Consider the following 26918-nt stretch of genomic DNA (forward strand, 5'->3'; position numbering starts at 1 on the left):
ATACAGTATATCCCATAAGTGACTCCACCCCTCACATTATATATACAGTATATCCCATAAGTGACTCCACCCCTCACATTATATATACAGTATATCCCATAAGTGACTCCACCCCTCACATTATATATACAGTATCTCCCATAAGTGACTCCACCCCTCACATTATATACAGTATCTCCCATAAGTGAGTCCACCCCTCACATTATATACAGTATATCCCATAAGTGACTCCACCCCTCACATTATATATACAGTATATCCCATAAGTGACTCCACCCCTCACATTATATACAGTATCTCCCATAAGAGAGTCCACCCCTCACATTATATATACAGTATATCCCATAAGTGACTCCACCCCTCACATTATATATATAGTATCTCCCATAAGTGACTCCACCCCACACATTATATATACAGTATATCACATAAGTGACTCCACCCCTCACATTATATACAGTATCTCCCATAAGAGAGTCCACCCCTCACATTATATATACAGTATATCCCATAAGTGACTCCACCCCTCACATTATATATACAGTATCTCCCATAAGTAAGTCCACCCCTCACATTATATATACAGTATCTCCCATAAGTGAGTCCACCCCTCACATTATGTATACAGTATCTCCCATAAGTGACTCCACCCCTCACATTATATATACAGTATCTCCCATAAGTGACTCCACCCCTCACATTATATATACAGTATCTCCCATAAGTGACTCCACCCCTCACATTATATACAGTATATCCCATAAGTGACTCCACCCCTCACATTATATATACAGTATATCCCATAAGTGAGTCCACCCCTCACATTATATATACAGTATCTCCCATAAGTGACTCCACCCCTCACATTATATATACAGTATATCCCATAAGTGAGTCCACCCCTCACATTATATATACAGTATCTCCCATAAGTGAGTCCACCCCTCACATTATATATACAGTATCTCCCATAAGTGAGTCCACTCCTCACATTATATATACAGTATATCCCATAAGTGACTCCACCCCTCACATTATATATACAGTATATCCCATAAGTGAGTCCACCCCTCACATTATATATACAGTATATCCCATAAGTGACTCCACCCCTCACATTATATATACAGTATCTCCCATAAGTGACTCCACCCCTCACATTATATATACAGTATATCCCATAAGTGAGTCCACCCCTCACATTATACACAGTATCTCCCATAAGTGAGTCCACCCCTCACATTATATACAGTATATCCCATAAGTGACTCCACCCCTCACATTATATATACAGTATCTCCCATAAGTGACTCCACCCCTCACATTATATATACAGTATCTCCCATAAGTGACTCCACCCCTCACATTATATATACAGTATCTCCCATAAGTGAGTCCACCCCTCACATTATATACAGTATATCCCATAAGTGAGTCCACCCCTCACATTATATATACAGTATATCCCATAAGTGACTCCACCCCTCACAATATATACAGTATCTCCCATAAGTGACTCCACCCCTCACATTATATATACAGTATCTCCCATAAGTGACTCCACCCCTCACATTATATATACAGTATCTCCCATAAGTGAGTCCACCCCTCACATTATATACAGTATATCCCATAAGTGAGTCCACCCCTCACATTATATATACAGTATATTCCATAAGTGACTCCACCCCTCACAATATATACAGTATCTCCCATAAGTGAGTCCACCCCTCACATTATATATACAGTATCTCCCATAAGTGAGTCCACCCCTCACATTATATATACAGTATCTCCCATAAGTGACTCCACCCTCACATTATATATACAGTATCTCCCATAAGTGACTCCACCCCTCACATTATATATACAGTATCTCCCATAAGTGAGTCCACCCCTCACATTATATATACAGTATCTCCCATAAGTGACTCCACCCCTCACATTATATATACAGTATCTCCCATAAGTGACTCCACCCCTCACATTATATATACAGTATCTCCCATAAGGGAGTCCACCCCTCACATTATATATACAGTATCTCCCATAAGTGACTCCATCCCTCACATTATATATACAGTATCTCCCATAAGTGACTCCACCCCTCACATTATATATACAGTATCTCCCATAAGTGACTCCACCCCTCACATTATATACAGTATATCCCATAAGTGACTCCACCCCTCACATTATATATACAGTATATCCCATAAGTGACTCCACCCCTCACATTATATACAGTATCTCCCATAAGTGACTCCACCCCTCACATTATATACAGTATCTCCCATAAGTGACTCCACCCCTCACATTATATACAGTATATCCCATAAGTGACTCCACCCCTCACATTATATATACAGTATATCCCATAAGTGACTCCACCCCTCACATTATATACAGTATCTCCCATAAGTGACTCCACCCCTCACATTATATACAGTATCTCCCATAAGTGACTCCACCCCTCACATTATATACAGTATATCCCATAAGTGAGTCCACCCCTCACATTATATATACAGTATCTCCCATAAGTGAGTCCACCCCTCACATTATATATACAGTATATCCCATAAGTTACTCCACCCCTCACATTATATATACAGTATATCCCATAAGTGAGTCCACCCCTCACATTGTATATACAGTATCTCCCATAAATGAGTCCACCCCTCACATTGTATATACAGTATCTCCCATAAGTGAGTCCACCCCTCACATTGTATATACAGTATATCCCATAAGTGAGTCCACCCCTCACATTATATATACAGTATCTCCCATAAGTGAGTCCACCCCTCACATTATATATACAGTATATCCCATAAGTGAGTCCACTCCTCACAATATATATACAGTATCTCCCATAAGTGACTCCACCCCTCACATTATATATACAGTATCTCCCATAAGTGACTCCACCCCTCACATTATATATACAGTATCTCCCATAAGGGAGTCCACCCCTCACATTATATATACAGTATATCCCATAAGTGAGTCCACCCTCACATTATATATACAGTATATCCCATAAGTGAGTCCACCCCTCACATTATATACAGTATCTCCCATGAGTCCACCCCTCACATTATATATACAGTATATCCCATAAGTGAGTCCACCCCTCACATTATATATACAGTATATCCCATAAGTGACTCCACCCCTCACATTATATATACAGTATCTCCCATAAGTGACTCCACCCCTCACATTATATATACAGTATATCCCATAAGGGAGTCCACCCCTCACATTATATATACAGTATCTCCCATAAGGGAGTCCACCCCTCACATTATATATACAGTATATCCCATAAGTGAGTCCACCCCTCACATTATATATACAGTATATCCCATAAGTGACTCCACCCCTCACATTATATACAGTATATCCCATAAGTGAGTCCACCCCTCACATTATATATACAGTATCTCCCATAAGTGACTCCACCCCTCACATTATATATACAGTATCTCCCATAAGTGACTCCACCCCTCACATTATATATACAGTATCTCCCATAAGTGACTCCACCCCTCACATTATATATACAGTATCTCCCATAAGTGAGTCCACCCCTCACATTATATACAGTATATCCCATAAGTGAGTCCACCCCTCACATTATATATACAGTATATCCCATAAGTGACTCCACCCCTCACAATATATACAGTATCTCCCATAAGTGACTCCACCCCTCACATTATATATACAGTATCTCCCATAAGTGACTCCACCCCTCACATTATATATACAGTATCTCCCATAAGTGAGTCCACCCCTCACATTATATACAGTATATCCCATAAGTGAGTCCACCCCTCACATTATATATACAGTATATCCCATAAGTGACTCCACCCCTCACAATATATACAGTATCTCCCATAAGTGAGTCCACCCCTCACATTATATATACAGTATCTCCCATAAGTGAGTCCACCCCTCACATTATATATACAGTATCTCCCATAAGTGACTCCACCCTCACATTATATATACAGTATCTCCCATAAGTGGCTCCACCCCTCACATTATATATACAGTATCTCCCATAAGTGAGTCCACCCCTCACATTATATATACAGTATCTCCCATAAGTGACTCCACCCCTCACATTATATATACAGTATCTCCCATAAGTGACTCCACCCCTCACATTATATATACAGTATCTCCCATAAGGGAGTCCACCCCTCACATTATATATACAGTATCTCCCATAAGTGACTCCATCCCTCACATTATATATACAGTATCTCCCATAAGTGACTCCACCCCTCACATTATATATACAGTATCTCCCATAAGTGACTCCACCCCTCACATTATATACAGTATATCCCATAAGTGACTCCACCCCTCACATTATATATACAGTATATCCCATAAGTGACTCCACCCCTCACATTATATATACAGTATATCCCATAAGTGACTCCACCCCTCACATTATATATACAGTATATCCCATAAGTGACTCCACCCCTCACATTATATACAGTATCTCCCATAAGTGACTCCACCCCTCACATTATATATACAGTATCTCCCATAAGTGACTCCACCCCTCACATTATATATACAGTATATCCCATAAGTGAGTCCACTCCTCACAATATATATACAGTATCTCCCATAAGTGACTCCACCCCTCACATTATATATACAGTATATCCCATAAGTGACTCCACCCCTCACATTATATATACAGTATCTCCCATAAGGGAGTCCACCCCTCACATTATATATACAGTATATCCCATAAGTGAGTCCACCCTCACATTATATATACAGTATATCCCATAAGTGAGTCCACCCCTCACATTATATACAGTATCTCCCATGAGTCCACCCCTCACATTATATATACAGTATATCCCATAAGTGAGTCCACCCCTCACATTATATATACAGTATATCCCATAAGTGACTCCACCCCTCACATTATATATACAGTATCTCCCATAAGTGACTCCACCCCTCACATTATATATACAGTATATCCCATAAGGGAGTCCACCCCTCACATTATATATACAGTATCTCCCATAAGGGAGTCCACCCCTCACATTATATATACAGTATATCCCATAAGTGAGTCCACCCCTCACATTATATATACAGTATATCCCATAAGTGACTCCACCCCTCACATTATATACAGTATATCCCATAAGTGAGTCCACCCCTCACATTATATATACAGTATCTCCCATAAGTGACTCCACCCCTCACATTATATATACAGTATCTCCCATAAGTGACTCCACCCCTCACATTATATATACAGTATCTCCCATAAGTGACTCCACCCCTCACATTATATACAGTATCTCCCATAAGTGACTCCACCCCTCACATTATATATACAGTATATCCCATAAGTGACTCCACCCCTCACATTATATATACAGTATATCCCATAAGTGACTCCACCCCTCACATTATATATACAGTATATCCCATAAGTGACTCCACCCCTCACATTATATATATATATATATACACAGTATATCCCATAAGTGACTCCACCCCTCACATTATATATACAGTATCTCCCATAAGTGACTCCACCCCTCACATTATATATATAGTATCTCTCATAAGTGAGTCCACCCCTCACATTATATATACAGTATATCCCATAAGTGACTCCACCCCTCACATTATATATACAGTATCTCCCATAAGTGACTCCACCCCTCACATTATATATACAGTATCTCCCATAAGTGAGTCCACCCCTCACATTATATACAGTATATCCCATAAGTGAGTCCACCCCTCACATTATATACAGTATCTCCCATAAGTGAGTCCACTCCTCACATTATATATACAGTATCTCCCATAAGTGAGTCCACCCCTCACATTATATATACAGTATCTCCCATAAGTGACTCCACTCCTCACATTATATACACAGTATATTCCATAAGTGATTCCACCCCTCACATTATATATACAGTATATCCCATAAGTGACTCCACCCCTCACATTATATATACAGTATCTCCCATAAGTGAGTCCACCCCTTACATTATATATACAGTATCTCCCATAAGTGACTCCACCCCTCACATTATATATACAGTATCTCCTATAAGTGAGTCCACCCCTCACATTATATACAGTATATCCCATAAGTGAGTCCACCCCTCACATTATATACAGTATATCCCATAAGTGAGTCCACCCCTCACATTATATATACAGTATCTCCTATAAGTGAGTCCACCCCTCACATTATATACAGTATATCCCATAAGTGAGTCCACCCCTCACATTATATACAGTATATCCCATAAGTGACTCCACCCCTCACATTATATATACAGTATCTCCTATAAGTGAGTCCACCCCTCACATTATATACAGTATATCCCATAAGTGAGTCCACCCCTCACATTATATACAGTATCTCCCATAAGTGACTCCACCCCTCACATTATATATACAGTATCTCCCATAAGTGACTCCACCCCTCACATTATATACAGTATATCCCATAAGTGACTCCACCCCTCACATTATATATACAGTATATCCCATAAGTGACTCCACCCCTCACATTATATACAGTATCTCCCATAAGTGACTCCACCCCTCACATTGTATACAGTATCTCCCATAAGTGACTCCACCCCTCACATTATATACAGTATATCCCATAAGTGACTCCACCCCTCACATTATATATACAGTATATCCCATAAGTGACTCCACCCCTCACATTATATACAGTATCTCCCATAAGTGACTCCACCCCTCACATTATATACAGTATCTCCCATAAGTGACTCCACCCCTCACATTATATACAGTATATCCCATAAGTGAGTCCACCCCTCACATTATATATACAGTATCTCCCATAAGTGAGTCCACCCCTCACATTATATATACAGTATATCCCATAAGTTACTCCACCCCTCACATTATATATACAGTATATCCCATAAGTGAGTCCACCCCTCACATTGTATATACAGTATCTCCCATAAATGAGTCCACCCCTCACATTGTATATACAGTATCTCCCATAAGTGAGTCCACCCCTCACATTGTATATACAGTATATCCCATAAGTGAGTCCACCCCTCACATTATATATACAGTATCTCCCATAAGTGAGTCCACCCCTCACATTATATATACAGTATATCCCATAAGTGAGTCCACTCCTCACAATATATATACAGTATCTCCCATAAGTGACTCCACCCCTCACATTATATATACAGTATCTCCCATAAGTGACTCCACCCCTCACATTATATATACAGTATCTCCCATAAGGGAGTCCACCCCTCACATTATATATACAGTATATCCCATAAGTGAGTCCACCCTCACATTATATATACAGTATATCCCATAAGTGAGTCCACCCCTCACATTATATACAGTATCTCCCATGAGTCCACCCCTCACATTATATATACAGTATATCCCATAAGTGAGTCCACCCCTCACATTATATATACAGTATATCCCATAAGTGACTCCACCCCTCACATTATATATACAGTATCTCCCATAAGTGACTCCACCCCTCACATTATATATACAGTATATCCCATAAGGGAGTCCACCCCTCACATTATATATACAGTATCTCCCATAAGGGAGTCCACCCCTCACATTATATATACAGTATATCCCATAAGTGAGTCCACCCCTCACATTATATATACAGTATATCCCATAAGTGACTCCACCCCTCACATTATATACAGTATATCCCATAAGTGAGTCCACCCCTCACATTATATATACAGTATCTCCCATAAGTGACTCCACCCCTCACATTATATATACAGTATCTCCCATAAGTGACTCCACCCCTCACATTATATATACAGTATCTCCCATAAGTGACTCCACCCCTCACATTATATATACAGTATCTCCCATAAGTGAGTCCACCCCTCACATTATATACAGTATATCCCATAAGTGAGTCCACCCCTCACATTATATATACAGTATATCCCATAAGTGACTCCACCCCTCACAATATATACAGTATCTCCCATAAGTGACTCCACCCCTCACATTATATATACAGTATCTCCCATAAGTGACTCCACCCCTCACATTATATATACAGTATCTCCCATAAGTGAGTCCACCCCTCACATTATATACAGTATATCCCATAAGTGAGTCCACCCCTCACATTATATATACAGTATATCCCATAAGTGACTCCACCCCTCACAATATATACAGTATCTCCCATAAGTGAGTCCACCCCTCACATTATATATACAGTATCTCCCATAAGTGAGTCCACCCCTCACATTATATATACAGTATCTCCCATAAGTGACTCCACCCTCACATTATATATACAGTATCTCCCATAAGTGGCTCCACCCCTCACATTATATATACAGTATCTCCCATAAGTGAGTCCACCCCTCACATTATATATACAGTATCTCCCATAAGTGACTCCACCCCTCACATTATATATACAGTATCTCCCATAAGTGACTCCACCCCTCACATTATATATACAGTATCTCCCATAAGGGAGTCCACCCCTCACATTATATATACAGTATATGCCATAAGTGACTCCACCCCTCACATTATATATACAGTATATCCCATAAGTGACTCCACCCCTCACATTATATACAGTATCTCCCATAAGTGAGTCCACCCCTCACATTATATATACAGTATATCCCATAAGTGACTCCACCCCTCACATTATATACAGTATCTCCCATAAGTGACTCCACCCCTCACATTATATACAGTATCTCCCATAAGTGACTCCACCCCTCACATTATATACAGTATATCCCATAAGTGAGTCCACCCCTCACATTATATATACAGTATCTCCCATAAGTGAGTCCACCCCTCACATTATATATACAGTATATCCCATAAGTTACTCCACCCCTCACATTATATATACAGTATATCCCATAAGTGAGTCCACCCCTCACATTGTATATACAGTATCTCCCATAAATGAGTCCACCCCTCACATTGTATATACAGTATCTCCCATAAGTGAGTCCACCCCTCACATTGTATATACAGTATATCCCATAAGTGAGTCCACCCCTCACATTATATATACAGTATCTCCCATAAGTGAGTCCACCCCTCACATTATATATACAGTATATCCCATAAGTGAGTCCACTCCTCACAATATATATACAGTATCTCCCATAAGTGACTCCACCCCTCACATTATATATACAGTATCTCCCATAAGTGACTCCACCCCTCACATTATATATACAGTATCTCCCATAAGGGAGTCCACCCCTCACATTATATATACAGTATATCCCATAAGTGAGTCCACCCTCACATTATATATACAGTATATCCCATAAGTGAGTCCACCCCTCACATTATATACAGTATCTCCCATGAGTCCACCCCTCACATTATATATACAGTATATCCCATAAGTGAGTCCACCCCTCACATTATATATACAGTATATCCCATAAGTGACTCCACCCCTCACATTATATATACAGTATCTCCCATAAGTGACTCCACCCCTCACATTATATATACAGTATATCCCATAAGGGAGTCCACCCCTCACATTATATATACAGTATCTCCCATAAGGGAGTCCACCCCTCACATTATATATACAGTATATCCCATAAGTGAGTCCACCCCTCACATTATATATACAGTATATCCCATAAGTGACTCCACCCCTCACATTATATACAGTATATCCCATAAGTGAGTCCACCCCTCACATTATATATACAGTATCTCCCATAAGTGACTCCACCCCTCACATTATATATACAGTATCTCCCATAAGTGACTCCACCCCTCACATTATATATACAGTATCTCCCATAAGTGACTCCACCCCTCACATTATATACAGTATCTCCCATAAGTGACTCCACCCCTCACATTATATATACAGTATATCCCATAAGTGACTCCACCCCTCACATTATATATACAGTATATCCCATAAGTGACTCCACCCCTCACATTATATATACAGTATATCCCATAAGTGACTCCACCCCTCACATTATATATATATATATATACACAGTATATCCCATAAGTGACTCCACCCCTCACATTATATATACAGTATCTCCCATAAGTGACTCCACCCCTCACATTATATATATAGTATCTCTCATAAGTGAGTCCACCCCTCACATTATATATACAGTATATCCCATAAGTGACTCCACCCCTCACATTATATATACAGTATCTCCCATAAGTGACTCCACCCCTCACATTATATATACAGTATCTCCCATAAGTGAGTCCACCCCTCACATTATATACAGTATATCCCATAAGTGAGTCCACCCCTCACATTATATACAGTATCTCCCATAAGTGAGTCCACTCCTCACATTATATATACAGTATCTCCCATAAGTGAGTCCACCCCTCACATTATATATACAGTATCTCCCATAAGTGACTCCACTCCTCACATTATATACACAGTATATTCCATAAGTGATTCCACCCCTCACATTATATATACAGTATATCCCATAAGTGACTCCACCCCTCACATTATATATACAGTATCTCCCATAAGTGAGTCCACCCCTTACATTATATATACAGTATCTCCCATAAGTGACTCCACCCCTCACATTATATATACAGTATCTCCTATAAGTGAGTCCACCCCTCACATTATATACAGTATATCCCATAAGTGAGTCCACCCCTCACATTATATACAGTATATCCCATAAGTGAGTCCACCCCTCACATTATATACAGTATATCCCATAAGTGACTCCACCCCTCACATTATATATACAGTATCTCCCATAAGTGACTCCACCCCTCACATTATATATACAGTATATCCCATAAGTGACTCCACCCCTCACATTATATATACAGTATCTCCCATAAGTGACTCCACCCCTCACATTATATATACAGTATCTCCTATAAGTGAGTCCACCCCTCACATTATATACAGTATATCCCATAAGTGAGTCCACCCCTCACATTATATACAGTATCTCCCATAAGTGACTCCACCCCTCACATTATATATACAGTATCTCCCATAAGTGACTCCACCCCTCACATTATATATACAGTATCTCCCATAAGTGACTCCACCCCTCACATTATATATACAGTATATCCCATAAGTGAGTCCACCCTCACATTATATATACAGTATATCCCATAAGTGAGTCCACCCCTCACATTATATACAGTATCTCCCATGAGTCCACCCCTCACATTATATATACAGTATATCCCATAAGTGAGTCCACCCCTCACATTATATATACAGTATATCCCATAAGTGACTCCACCCCTCACATTATATATACAGTATCTCCCATAAGTGACTCCACCCCTCACATTATATATACAGTATATCCCATAAGGGAGTCCACCCCTCACATTATATATACAGTATCTCCCATAAGGGAGTCCACCCCTCACATTATATATACAGTATATCCCATAAGTGAGTCCACCCCTCACATTATATATACAGTATATCCCATAAGTGACTCCACCCCTCACATTATATACAGTATATCCCATAAGTGAGTCCACCCCTCACATTATATATACAGTATCTCCCATAAGTGAGTCCACCCCTCACATTATATATACAGTATCTCCCATAAGTGACTCCACCCCTCACATTATATATACAGTATCTCCCATAAGTGACTCCACCCCTCACATTATATACAGTATCTCCCATAAGTGACTCCACCCCTCACATTATATACAGTATATCCCATAAGTGAGTCCACCCCTCACATTATATATACAGTATCTCCCATAAGTGACTCCACCCCTCACATTATATATACAGTATATCCCATAAGTGACTCCACCCCTCACATTATATATACAGTATATCCCATAAGTGACTCCACCCCTCACATTATATATACAGTATATCCCATAAGTGACTCCACCCCTCACATTATATATATATATACACAGTATATCCCATAAGTGACTCCACCCCTCACATTATATATACAGTATCTCCCATAAGTGACTCCACCCCTCACATTATATATATAGTATCTCTCATAAGTGAGTCCACCCCTCACATTATATATACAGTATATCCCATAAGTGACTCCACCCCTCACATTATATATACAGTATCTCCCATAAGTGACTCCACCCCTCACATTATATATACAGTATCTCCCATAAGTGAGTCCACCCCTCACATTATATACAGTATATCCCATAAGTGAGTCCACCCCTCACATTATATACAGTATCTCCCATAAGTGAGTCCACCCCTCACATTATATATACAGTATATTCCATTAGTGACTCCACCCCTCACATTATATACAGTATCTCCCATAAGTGAGTCCACCCCTCACATTATATACAGTATATCCCATAAGTGAGTCCACCCCTCACATTATATATACAGTATATCCCATAAGTGACTCCACCCCTCACATTATATATACAGTATCTCCCATAAGTGAGTCCACCCCTTACATTATATATACAGTATCTCCCATAAGTGACTCCACCCCTCACATTATATATACAGTATCTCCTATAAGTGAGTCCACCCCTCACATTATATACAGTATATCCCATAAGTGAGTCCACCCCTCACATTATATACAGTATATCCCATAAGTGAGTCCACCCCTCACATTATATACAGTATATCCCATAAGTGACTCCACCCCTCACATTATATATACAGTATCTCCCATAAGTGACTCCACCCCTCACATTATATATACAGTATATCCCATAAGTGACTCCACCCCTCACATTATATATACAGTATCTCCCATAAGTGACTCCACCCCTCACATTATATATACAGTATCTCCTATAAGTGAGTCCACCCCTCACATTATATACAGTATATCCCATAAGTGAGTCCACCCCTCACATTATATACAGTATCTCCCATAAGTGACTCCACCCCTCACATTATATATACAGTATCTCCCATAAGTGACTCCACCCCTCACATTATATATACAGTATCTCCCATAAGTGACTCCACCCCTCACATTATATATACAGTATCTCCCATAAGTGACTCCACCCCTCGAGTTTTTGTCAATATTTTATCTTTTCATATGACAATACTGAAGTAATGCTCCTCTCCTACAATATAAAGTAGTGAGTGTACAGTCTGTGTATAACAGTGTATAATATTGTGTCCCCTCAAAATAACTCAACACAGTCAATAATATCTAAACCTTGGCAACATAAGTGAGTGCACCCCTAAGTGGAAGTGTTCAAATTAAGCCCAAAGTGTCAATATTTTGTGCTTCACAGGTTTTCCCTGGAGTCCTCTTCCCTCCTCCATGACTACATCACGGAGCTGGTGGATGTTAAAGGGGTTCTCCACTGCTTACACATCTTATCCCCTATCCAAAGGATAGGGGATAAGATGCCTGACCGCGGGAGTTCCGCCGCTGGGGACCCCCGTGATCTTGCACGCGGCACCCCGTTTGTAATCAATCCCCGGAGCGTGTTCGCTCCGGGTCTGATTACGGGCGATCACAGGGCGGGCGGCATGTGAAGTCACGCCTGCGCCCCTGTGTGACGTCACGCTCCGCCCCTCAATGCAAGCCTACGGGAGGGGGCGTTGCAGCGATCACGCCCCTCCCGTAGGCTTGCATGACGTCACTGGGGCGCAGGCGTGACATCACGCCGCCCGCCCTGTGATCGCCCGTAATCAGACCCGGAGCGAACACGCTCCGGGGACTGATTACAAACGGGGTGCCGCGTGCAAGATCACGGGGGTCCCCAACGGCGGGACTCCTTCGGTCAGGCATCTTATCCCCTATCCTTTGGATAAGGGATAAGATGTCTAAGCACCGGAGTACCCCTTTAAAGACTTTGTGCTCCCCCACCTTCCATTTGAAGATTCCCCACAGATGCTCAATAGGGTTTAGGTCTGGAGACATGCTTGGCCAGTCCATTACCTTTACCCTCAGATTCTTAAGCAAGGCAGTGGTTGTGTTGGAGGTGTTTGGGGTGGTTGTCATGTTATACTGCCCTGCGGCCCAGCCTCTGAATGGAGGGGATCATGCTCTTTCAGTATGTCACAGTACATGTTGGCGTTCATGGTTCACTCAATAAACTCTCCCAAGTGCCAGCAGCTCTCATGCAGCCCCAGACCATGACTCCCACCACCATGTTTGACTGTATCCATGTCCTTAGTCTTGTCTTCAGCAAACTGTTTGTGGGCTTTCTCGTGCTTCATCTTTAATAGGCTTCCTTCTGAGACGACTTGATGCATTGTGCAATGTATGGTCTGAGCACTGACAGGCTGATACCCCACTGCAGCAATGCTGGCAGCATTGATAATTCTATTTCCCAGAGACAACCTCTAGATGTGATGCTGATTACATGCACTTAGCTCTTTTTGGTCGGCCACGACAAGGCCTGTCCTGAGTGAACCTGTCCTGTGAGACCACTGTATAGTCTTGCCCACAGGGCTGCAGCTCAGTTTGTGTATTGGCGATCTTCTTATAGCCTAGAACATCTTTATGTAGAGAGACAATTCTTTTTTAATTTTATTTTTTTTAAATCAACTGGTGCCAGAAAGTTACAGATTTGTAAATTAATTCTATTAAAATATTTAATCTTTCCAGTACTTATTAGCAGAGGAAATTCTTTTCTTTTTGGAACACAGTGCTCTCTGCTGACATCATGGCCACAGTGCTCTCTGCTGACATCTGCTGTCCATTTTAGGAACTGTCCAGAGCAGCATATGTTTGCTATGGGAATTTTCTCCTATTCTGGATGGTTCTTAAAATGGACAGAGATGTCAGCAGAGAGCACTGGGCTTGTGATGTCAGCAGAGAGCTCTTTGTTCCAAAAAGAAAATAATTTCCTCTGTAATATTTAGCAGCTAATAAGTACTGGAAGGATTAAGATTTTTAAATAGAAGTAATTTACAAATCTGTTTAACTTTCTTGCACCAGTTGATTTAAAAAAACAAAAACAAAAAAACGTTTTCCACCGGCGTACCCCTTTAAAGTGTGAAAGCGATATAACCAAATTTAAGCCATCTGCTCCCCAACTAAGACCTCAAACCCTAAGACTAGGTTCAGACTACGGAATCTTCGGGCAGAAAATTTCCGCCTGGAGATTCCGAGTGCGGCCAGCGCTGACTGAATCAGTCGGCGCTAGGACCGTGCAGACACTGCATTCTCCTATAGACTGCTATGTGTTCCGCGTGGATTTCCGCCTGAAGAAAGAGCACCGCCTTTCTTCAGGCGGAAATTTCCAAGCGGATTTTCCGTTCACAAATTCCGAAGTGTGAATTTTTGAACGGAAACACATTCACTACACTATACATTTTAGCAAGCGGAATTTCTGCCTGCAATTTCAAAGCGGAATTGCAGGTGGAAATTCTGTAGTCTGAACCCAGCCTAACACATTGTTGGGAAACCCTTTCCTAGGTTCCTAACATATAGTATGTGTACCCAAGGGGTACATTCTTTTGTCTCTAGTACACTGTGTGCCATCTCGATAAAGGAAAATGCGTTTTTCAAACATAAACCACCAACAGAAGAAACATGTTCATTCTTTCGGCGGATTCTAGGTTTCAGAATTTTCGCAACAGAACATCAGCCGTGGAAATTATGTGGTAAAAATCCTGCTGCATAATCTCATTAAAAACAATGGGAGGCTACTGCACCGTATTTTCTGTAGCACGACTTTTATGGAGTTTGTATGTTCTTCTCGTATCAGGTGGATTTTCTCAGGGGACTTTCTTCAAGCAGGCCAAAAATTACTGAGTGTAATTATCGTTCTGTAAATTTAAAGGGATTCATTTAAAGCGGTACTCCGGTGGAAAACAACATTTATTTTTTTTATTTTTTTTAAATCAACTGGTGCCAGAAAATTTAACAGATTTGTAAATGACTTCTATTAAAAAAAAATCTTTATCCTTCCAGTACTTTTTAACAGAGGAAATTCTTTGCTTTTTGAATTTCTTTTTTGTGCTCTCTGCTGACACCTGATGCCCGTATCAGGAACTGTCCAGAGCAGGAGAAAATCCCCATAGCAAACCTATACTGCTCTGGACAGTTCCTGACACGGACAGAGGTGTCAGCAGAGAGCACTGTGGACAATTCAAAAAGCAAAGAATTTCCTCTGTAGCATACAGCTGCTAAAAAGTACTGGAAGGGATTTTTTAATAGAAGTCATTTACAAATCTGTTTAACTTTCTGGCACTAGTTCATTAAAAAAAAGAAGAAAAAAAGAGTACCCCTTTAAGACACTGAGCCACTTTTGTAGGGACATGGGCTCATTGAAATGTTGACAAACTCTGTATTGCACTGTAGTATATATTGTCACTATAGAATATAAGCAGCAGGAAACATCAGTAGCCTTTTGTTGACTGCTCTATAGCCAAGTGTTTGATTTCCCTAATTTTCTTAATACCTTTTTTAGGTTCACTGTTCAAACTTTAATGTTGAGGATATAAATGGATATTTGGTGCATTTAGAAAGTTTTTTACTCTTTCACCTTTTTTTTTACATGTTGTTATGTTGCTGCCTTGTGCTATAACTACAAATTATTAGTTTTTTTTCCCATCTTTCTGCCCACAAATAATTCAATTTTAGAATTATTTGTGAATTTATTAAAAATGAAAACCTAAAAATTCAAGAACGTAATGATCGCTGTCTGAGCTCCAAAGAGCCTGTGTGCAGATAGGAGAAGCTTCCGGAAAGTCCAGAACGATCACTGCAGCCTCCACAATCTAAGTTTTATGGTAGACTGGTCAGAAAGAAGCCTCTCCTCAGTAATAGGTAGAAGAAAGCTGATACGCAGCACTCACCAGTAATGTACAGTGAAGATCTATTATGCCATAGTGTAGTGCAAGGATGCGTTTCAGCGTGGGAGCCTTCCTCAGCTGTCTGCCTAATCGGCAGACAGCTGAGGAAGGCTCCCACGCCGAAACGCGTCCTTGCACAGTAAAGATTTATTATGTCATAGTGTCGTACATTACTGGTGAGTGTTGGGTACCATCTTTTTTCTAGCTGTGACTTTGCCCTACCTAGTGCACCGCCGCAGATTCCACGGAAGTGCCGACATATCCCTATATTGAATCTCCCCAGTGACAGACACACAAAAGCTGCCTTGAACATGGCGGATGCAGCATCATGCTGCGGGGGCGTAGTTCAGTGGCTGAGACAGAAAGACTGGTCAGGGTTGAGGTGAAAATGAATGGAGCAAAGTACAGAAATATTCTTACTAAAAACTTGATCCAGAGTGTTCTGGACCTCATATTGGGCTAAAGTTTCCCCTTCAAAAATGACAATGGGGGAGATTTATCAAAACCTGTGCAGAGGAAAAGTTGCCCATAGCAACCAATCAGATCGCTTCTTTCATTTTGCAGAGGCCTTGTTAAAAATGAGAGAAGCGATCTGATTGGTTGCAATGGGCAACTGGGCAACTTTTCCTCAGGACAGGTTTTGATAAATCTCCCCCAATGACCCTAAGCACACCGCCAAGAAAACACAGGAGCGGCTTAGGGACAACTCTGTGAATGTTCTTCAGTGGCTCAGCCAAAGAAACCTCTCTGGAAAGATCTGAAAATGCGTTCCACCGATGGTCACAATCCAACCAGACAGAGCCCAATAGGATCTGCAGAGAAAAGTAGTAGTAACCCCCAAAGCCAGGTATGTAAACCTTGTGGCCTCATCCCCAAAAGATTGGAGGCTGGAATCATTGCTTAAGGGGCGTCAACTAAATCCTGGGTCAAGGGTCTGAATACTTATGTCACTGCAAGATTAAAATTTTTACTTTTTCAATAGATAAGAGAAGATTTCTACCATTCTGTTATCACTTAATCATTATGGGGTATTGAAGGCAGAATGATAGGGGAAACTTAAAGGGGTATTCCGGGCAAAAACATTTTATCCCCTATCCACAGGGGGTGGGCGCTGCTGAGACCCCCCCCCCCCCCCCCCCGAGATCTCCCTGTAGCACCCGCATTCTATGCGGGGACTGCGTCTCTAGTTTTGGAAACCTCAGGGTTTCCGGGCTGGGGATGTGACGTCACGCCACGCCCCCTCCATTCATGTCTATGGGAGGGGGCGTGATGGCCGTCACGCCCCTCCCATAGACATGAATGGAGGGGGCGTGTTGTGGCGTGACGTCACATCCCCAGTCCCGGAAACCTGGAGGTTTTTGAAACTGTAGATTCAGCACCCGCATAGAATGCGGGTGCTACAGGGAGATCGCGGGGGGTCTCAGCAGCGGGCCCCCCACAATCAGACACCTTATCCCCTATCATTTGGATAGGGGATAAAATATTTTTGCCTGGAATTCTCCTTTAAAGGGGTACTCCGCCCCCGTGTGACGTCACGCCCTGTCCCCTCAATGCAAGTCTATGGGAGGGGGCGTGACGTCACACGGGGGCAGAGTCGTGACGTCGTGGACTTCCGTTCCGGTGGTCGGGACCCAGACCCTCCAGCGCTTCCGGAGCAGAAACAGGTGGGTGCTGCATGCTGTATCTGGGGGGTCTCCAGTGGCGGGACCCCCACGATCAGACATCTTATCCCCTATCCTTTGCATAGGGGATAAGATGTCTAAGGGTGGAGTACCCCTTTAATTTAATTTCTTTCTTTTTTTTAACACAAGGAGCAACATAACATGTTTAATAAAGAAAGTAAAAAGTAAAAGTAAATATTTCCGAATGCCTTGTATTTTGTATTTATTTGCTTTTAAAATTGAATTCTATTTAATTTTTTTTGCAGGAAACGGGACCAAAGAGGTTTAAGAGTGGTCCTCAAGTTCGTGGAGATATTCTGAGCTTACAAGAAAGAGAAGCAAGAGTAAGCAGAAATCTTAAGACTTAGTAACTAGGGTGTCAGAGGGGACACTCCCTCAGTTTACCATCAGCACCCCATAAAGCGATGGTGTTCATCCAGAGCAGGCAGAGCGGAAGGCTGTTCTCAGGCAGGGACTGGGAGGGTAAATAAAAAAAATCTGCTCATCCCACTGTTCCAGTGTTGCCGTTGCTCCAGAGCATGAACACAAGTATGAGTTTTAATTTGCTTCTCCCTGCCCAGGGCAATTTTATGTAATGCCTGGAAAACCCATTTAAAGTGAACAGTGAAAAAAAAAAATAGACTTGCACTACAGCACTTCTGTGTGTGTGTGCATTAACCCCTAAACAACCAAGGACTTAAATGTATGTCCTGGTGTGGCGGTACATTTATGTCCTGAACATAACCGCGAGCATTAGAGCTATGCTTGGGTCATGTGCAGCAGGTCCCTGCTCCTTATAGCAGCCAGGGACCCGCCAGTAATGGGCGACATCCACGATTGGACGGATGTCTGCCATTAACCCTTCAGATGCAGTGATCAATACAGATCACGGCATCTGCGGCAGAGCGGCTTCATTTTATGCTGATCTGATCGCCTGCGGCTCAGCCGTGGGGATCAGATCAGCTAACATAGCAGACGGAGGTCCCCTCACCTGCCTCCGCCTGCCTCCTTCTGGTCTGAGAGTGAGCAGACCAGAGCAGAAGACAGCCGATAACACCCTATGCTTAGCACTGGACAGTATTAGCAATCAAGCGTTTGCTATAAATAGTCCCCTATGGGGACTATTTAAAGAGTATAAAAAAATTAGATATTTGATATCACCGCATGCGTAAATGTCCAAACTATTAAAATATAATGTTAATGATCCCGTACGGTGAACAAAAAAATTATATATTATAACTTGGCATCATGGGCTCAAAGGCTGAAGAAAGAAATCTTTTTAGGGCAAATTCACATACAGTATCCTGCGCAGATTTGAAGCTGTGTCCAGCAATTATTATTATTATTTTTTTTTTTTTTTTACATTAGAATCTGCAGCTTTAAATATGCCCTGTGTACTGCCCAGGGTGCTGTACATGGAATACACCCTAATACATTTTTGTTTCCTCAGCGTCTCCGGGTCATGGAAGGCGGGGTACACATATCTCAAACATCGCCAAGTGTTATAATTGAGCGTCGGGAAGTGAAGGAGGAAAAAAACGAAACAATAGATTACAGAAGAGACATAAAAAACACAAATTGGTGTAAATGTGGCAACTGCTGCGTCATGTCTACTGTGGAAGAGTCTATATGCTGCCATGAGATTTCCGGACTTCACTCAATGATCAATGATGAGCGTGTGTGTATTACCAAGCATCCCGCCTTCCTGGAGTTGTGTCTGGACCGGGAGCGTCTTGATTTCCTTTATCGTTTCTTAGCCAGAATTAAGAGGAAAAATGACCTTCTGTACTATGTTCAGTAAGTATCAATATATGTTATGGCAAAGGTACAGTAGTAACTTTTGGGGGGAATAACAGATGTTTTTAAATCCTATATGTTTTCAAAAACAGCACCACATGTGCCCATAGGCTGTGTCTGATATTGCAGCTCAACCCAATTCATTTGACATCTCACTCCTTCCCCAACTTCATAACCGCACAGTGGAGAGGAGTTAGTGTGGATTGATGTGTAGCACTGAGCTATTTATGTAAGTCTACTACACCTGCAAAAACCGACACAATTCTTAATACAATACAATACTCCTTTATTGTTTAAAGGGGTACTCCGGTGCTAGACATCTTATCCCCTATCCAAAGTATAGGGGACAAGATGTCTGATCGCGAAGGTCCTACTGCTGGCACCTCCCGCGATTGCCGTATACGGTTTTCAATGTGAACCGTATGAAAAAAAGTATTCATTGACATCCCATACCTGACATGGGAATACCATTGCCCATTTACTATGCCTACTGCACCACAAGTGCACTAAATGCACCACATTTGCCAAAATTTTGTATTACTATGTTTGCGCCAAACAGAAATGTTAAAGGCGCAACACTCATTTTCTATTTTTTTTTTTGTGCATGACCGACATGAGCCAGATTTAATAATTAACATGCACTAGAATAGTAAATTCCTACGCAAACATCATTTGTACAACGATACAGTTCTAGTAAATTCACTCACACTTGCCAAAATTGCACCAAATTCTGCCACTGTTTAAGCGGACTAATAGTTGGTCTAAGTTTAGACTAGACAGTCTAAGGCCCCTTCACACTGCTGTTGTGCCACAACTGGCAACAACGGGTCCCGACAGATCCCATTGCATGAGGTATTTTTTTTATCACGCTATTCTCCCAGTGTTCTCTGATGTCCGTCGCACTGCAGTGTGAAAGAAGCCTAAGAATGTGATAGATTTATTAAGTAGCACAATACTGTGATTGATTCGGCAGCCTAGTGGATGTTTCTTTTAGCCATTTAAATTATCGTTATGGTCTGCCCATCGCCCTGTGAAAATGGGGGATCCAGCAATCATTTGTGCAGCCTAAGATACGGCCTCATCCTCTGCTGTCTCAGGCTTGGCTGGATCTTGTCTCTAAGCTCAAGCCGGACCTCCTGAGTAATTTCATTACCTCGGACCAGACCCTACATAGCCATATCCCTGTTATATACACACATCTTTATTGCCTTTTGCTGAGCAATTCTACAGGCAGAGGAGCAGACTGGAAATGCAGAGCAGGTGCTGCCTCACTCATTGTGTGATTGTCTGCTGTGAAATAAGATGTTCTGCAACAGCTGCGAGTGGAAAACTTGCAGGTTTGCTGTAGAATTTTAGTATGCAGCGTAGAAGGACTGATAAAGATCTGAGGAAAAGCAGTTCGTTCTGGGAATTGTGGTACTGAGCAACTGCTCTGCTAGGAAGTAAAGGACTTAGACCCCTAAAACAGATGGATTTTTACTTTTTGCTGAACTGGGGCAGATATGTCAATTAATGTTATGTGCTTCTGTGGCCTTTTTATAAATTTTTTCTACCTGATGTCTGAGTACCCCTTTTAAAGAGGTACTCTACCCCTAGACATCTTATCGGGGTTGTCCCGCTGCTGGGACCCCTGCGATCTCTGTGCAGCTCTCTGTGTTCATTTAGAATGCTGGGTACAGGCGGTAGGGGTTGTGATGTCACAGCAACGCCCCCTCATGACATCACAGCACACCCCCTCAATGCAAGTCAATGGGAGGGGGCGTGGCAGTCACCACATCCCCCTCCCACATATTTGCATTGAGGGGGCGTGGCGTGACCTTGACTTCACGACCCCCAGACAAAAATGTTCTGAACGCTGGGGCAGCAGAGTACCCCTTTAGTAGATCTGGGCCATGGTGTTTTCTAGCTACCCATGTGAATAGGAAAACATAACAGTATGGATTCTGCAACATGTGAACTCACGTGTAAACATTTGCCTGATCTCTTAATAATTCTATCGCCACAAATCTGTTTAACTTTCTGGAGCCAGTTGATATATATAAAAAAAAGTTTTTTCCCGGATAACCCCTTTTTAAACATTTTTTAAAGGGGTACTCCACTGCCCCAGGGTCCAGAACATTCAGTTCCAAATGCTCGGTACGGGCTGCGGGGGTCGAGACATCACACCATGCCCCCTCAATGCAAGTCTATGGGAGGGGGCGTGACGTACGTCACGCCCCCTCCCATAGACTTGCATTGATGGGGTTTGACGTCACGAGGGGCTTGGCCGTGACGTCATGACCCCCCCGCACCCAGCGTTCTGATCTAAATGTTCTGAACGCTGGGGCAGCGGAGTACCCCTTTAGTAGATCTGGGCCATGGTGTTTTCTAGCTACTCATGTGAATAGTAAAACATAACAGTATGGATTCTGCAACGTGTGAACTCGTGTAAAGATTTGCCTGATCTCTTAATAATTCTATCGCCACTTTCCTTACAGCAAACTAAGGCGGACGTCCTACAGAGCCTTTGTCATATGGGCCCATGGCTTCCTGGACTTTCGCAAGTACAAGGCTGTCCCTGCGTGTGTGGTGAAGCGTGTACAAGAAGTCTTACCATACCCTGAAGAGTTAAATGTTGGTTATATGAAGATGTATGACTATCCGGCTGCCCTAATGGCGTTGGATCATATCTGATGCAGTTGTGTTTGTTTCTTGGACACCTGGTTCGCACTTTTTTTTTAATACTAGATATTTTTGTACTTTTTTAAATCCTTTTCTTTCAGTTGTACTAACGGTTCCCAGATTAATACTCGAGATCCTCCTAGAAAAGAGGTGGTGGGAGTAACCCTTTCACTGCCGGGATGGCATTCACAGTTTTTGTATTACACAAATAAATTGGAATTGTGAAAACGCGGGCCCGGCACTTTGGTCATGGGCGCCTTCATGCAGCTTTCCCTTTAAGAGATATTCTGGTAATAAGTTGTCAACTGGATAGGTATAAGTAATAACTGCTGGAACAGTAGGGATTCGGACACTGGGACCCCACTATTAGTCAGAACAAGGGGTCATGTGTTCTCCGTTTGAATGGAGCAGTGGTTTAGCAGCCTGTGGAATGGCTGTAGATATCTGAGCGCTGTGCTCGGTCTCCACCCGTCTCATACACAAGTGGCCTGAAATGGTGCAGGGGGATTACATACAATGTATTAGGGAGGTCTTCAGACCCTTTAAAGGGGTACTCCACTGCCACAGCATCTGGAGCATTTAGTTCTGAAAGCTGGTGTGCGCTGCGGGTGTTACATCACTGCCATACACCCTCGTCATGTAACCACCACGCCCCCTCGTGAGGCCACACCCCCTCAATGCAAGTCTACGGGAGGGGGATCTGGCAGCTGTCACTCTCCCTCCCATAGAATTCCATTGAGAGGGCCTGGTATGATGTCATGAGGGGCGTGGCCATGACAGCACGACACCCACATCCAGTGTTCGGAACTAAATGTTCTGGATGCTGGGGCAGTGGGGTACCCCCCCCCCCCCTTTTTTTTTTTTTTTTTATTATTATTATTTTTTTTTTAACGTTTTGTTATGTTTCTCTTGTGCTAAAATACAAATTCTGCACTTAGTACCTCCACAATGATAAAGTAAAAAACTGAAGAGTTAGAAGTCTTTGCTATTTTTATTGAAAATGAATAATTCAAATCTTGCAGTGACATAAGTATTCAAACCCCTTACTCAGGTGAAGCCCCTTTTGGCAGAGATTACAGCCTCCAGTCTTTTTTGGGATGAGACCATAAGGTTTACAGCCCATCGGCTGTCCGGCTATGCTCTGTGTTGTAGTTTCGCAACAGCCGGCGACGCGCTGTTATGAAAACGTTGCCTTCGAGGCAAAGACGCTCCATCTCACCCATACTTTTAGTTGCATCAAGTATTCATGGGTAACACACTATTACCTCCGTCTCCAGCACTGAAAGGGTTAATGGTGTTTTCCAGGAGGATGCATCGCGGTGCAATTCTCATACCCAAAAGTGCTGGAGTTTATTACAAGGGGAGAGTCCCGTATATTGTTGGGAATGTTGGCTCAAAGGTTCGGTAATGTCATTGAGCAGACTGTAGAACTTCTATCTGATCATCAGTTCTCTACATCGGAGATCGTAGGCCTTGGATGGCGTGCGGGGGTTAAAAGTCAGAGTCCACCCTCTGAGGATAGTGTTAATGAGTAATATTATACCATATAGATAAAGTTTCACTAGAAAACTATAGTAATCTGTCGTGTTTGGTGATATTGAGGCTTCAGAGCTGTAATCTTGTCAATACATTCCGCCAGTATCAATGGATCTGATGACAATCTGTGGGACTGCACCGTCTCTGCACCATAGGAAGAAAAGGGGATCAGAGCAGCTATAGATTAAAGGGGTACTCTGTGGAATTTTTTTTTTTCAAAATAAACTGGTGCCAGAAAGTTTAACAGCGCTGTAATTACTTTTATTAAAAAATCTTAATCCTCCCAGTACTTATCAGCTGCTGCTACAGAGAAAGTTGTGTAGTTCTTTCTAGTCTGACCACAGTGCTCTCTGCTGCCACCTCTGTCCATGTCAGGAACTGTCCAGAGCAGGGTTTCCCAACCAGGGTGCCTCCAGGTGTTGCAAAACTACAACTCCCAGTATGCCCGGACAGCCATTGGCTGTCCGGGCATGCTGGGAGTTGTAGATTTTGCAACAGCTGCAGACACCCTGTTTGGGAAACACTGGTGTAGAGATTTCCCCGAGATAATAAATTCAAAATGGCGACAGTGGTCACTAATGTATGTTGTGCAATGAGATGCAGGCCGCCGCATCAGTGCTTCACGTTCAGTTACGACCCGCCACTCTACTAATTGTTATATCAAAGCTGCCAGGTACAAGTAATGTATAAACCATGAAGAAAGAATTAGAGTGCGCTGCATTTGCAGTGTCCCAGTACAAGTACATTCTTATTGTCTGATGAAGGATCACCTGACTATCACACTATGGGGGAGATTTATCAAAACCTGTCTAGAGGAAGAGTGGTGCAGTTGCCCATAGCAACCAATCAGATCGCTTCTTTCATTTTTCCCAGGCCTCCTTAAAAATGAAAGAATTGATCTGATTGGTTGCTATGGGCAACGGCACCTCTTTCTCTGCACGGGTTTTGATAAATCAAAGTATTATACTGTTGTCAAATTGCACATTTTCTATGTTACCATGTAATGGCAGATGGTAAAATGGGGTTAAATCCATTCCCTTACATGCATTTACATTCATACCTACTATCTGCTCTCTGCTGCCACCACTGGTGGAATAGCATTACTGTACTTAACCTTGTAATGTCACGGTCACACCCCCTCAATGTAAGTCTATGGAAGGGGGCATGACGGCTTTCACGCCCCCTACCATAGACTTGCATTGAGGGGGCGTGGCCGTGATGTCGCAAGCCGCTGCCAGTCATCTGGCATTGAACCAAGTTCGCTCTATGTACCGGAGGTCTGGGGTTCCGCAGCCAAGATCGCGGCGGGACCCTCGCGATCAGACATATCTCCTATGCTTTGGATAAGATGTCTAGAGGCGGAGTACCCCTTTTAAAGGGGTATTCCAGGAAAAAACTAAATTTTTTTAGATCAACTGGCTCCAGAAAGTTAAATAGATTTGTAAATTACTTCTATAAATAAAAAATCCTTTCAGTACTTATCGGCTGCTGAGGTTGAGTTGTTTTGTCTGGCAACAGTACTCTCTGCTGACATCTCTGCTTGTCTCGGGAACTGCACAGAGTAGAAGAGGTTTGCTATGGGGATTTGCTTCTACTCTGGACAGTTCCCAAGACAGGTGTCATCAAAGAGCACCTAGAGAGAAAAGAACTCAACTTCAGCAGCTCATAAGTACTGAAATGATTAAGATTTTTTTAACAGAAATAATTTAAAAATCTGTTTAACTTTCAGGAGCCAGTTGAGATGTGAAAAATAAATTTATTCCTGGATAACCCCTTTAAGGCTTATGATTAAATGGGGGCCATGAAACGTGTCAAGCCGTATTGTTCCTGTCTGAGATATAATGGACTTAATTAAATGACATTTATTTTTTAAATTTTTTTTTTAAATATTATTAGTCTACAAAAGGCATCTGCCCAAATTCAATAAAGAAGTATCACAAAAATATGATCGTGGAAAATTGCTCTTTATTTATACAAGAAAATTCATATAACAAACAATGGATATACCCATCCTCCCTTTAAAAACTATACACATAAGACAATGTTAAAAAATATATTATAGCAGATGGGGGGGGGGGGGGGGACATACTATGGACATACTATGTAATAATGAAAAATAAATCCGCACTCACAGGGGTATATGACTCTCAATAATTAGAGAAAAAAAATGTTTTGGTTCTCAATATTGCACTGTGCAAATGGTAAAGATGTAAAAAACAATCAACTATATGGATCTCATGTACTAAATATTCCCAAGGTACTATTTCTTATGTGCAAAAAGATATATAAATAAGATAACAATGCAGGTATAAACAAGTACAATATACCATACCAATCAATCTGAAGCTTGGCGAAACGCGTCGGAGTGTGAGGTGGGGGGACATCCTGGAGCATACCTT

General features: G+C 42.0%; 1 protein-coding gene across 3 annotated transcripts in view; it reads left to right on the top strand.

Annotated features, from left to right (window-relative positions):
• LOC130294562 (uncharacterized) overlaps window positions 1-26452 on the top strand; it is a 52506-nt gene extending 26054 nt beyond the window's left edge. For all 3 annotated transcript variants that reach the window (XM_056544565.1, XM_056544567.1, XM_056544566.1), the window contains exons 11-13: window positions 18792-18869; window positions 19976-20322; window positions 22800-26452. In XM_056544565.1, the coding sequence (XP_056400540.1) occupies window positions 18792-18869; window positions 19976-20322; window positions 22800-22995 (621 nt within the window). In that variant the 3' untranslated portion in view covers window positions 22996-26452. The remainder of the gene's footprint in view (window positions 1-18791; window positions 18870-19975; window positions 20323-22799) is intronic.
• Window positions 26453-26918: the final 466 nt, after the last annotated feature.

The sequence above is a fragment of the Hyla sarda genome, chromosome 10 (assembly GCF_029499605.1).
Source record: "Hyla sarda isolate aHylSar1 chromosome 10, aHylSar1.hap1, whole genome shotgun sequence".
Classification (NCBI taxonomy): Eukaryota; Metazoa; Chordata; class Amphibia; order Anura; family Hylidae; genus Hyla; species Hyla sarda.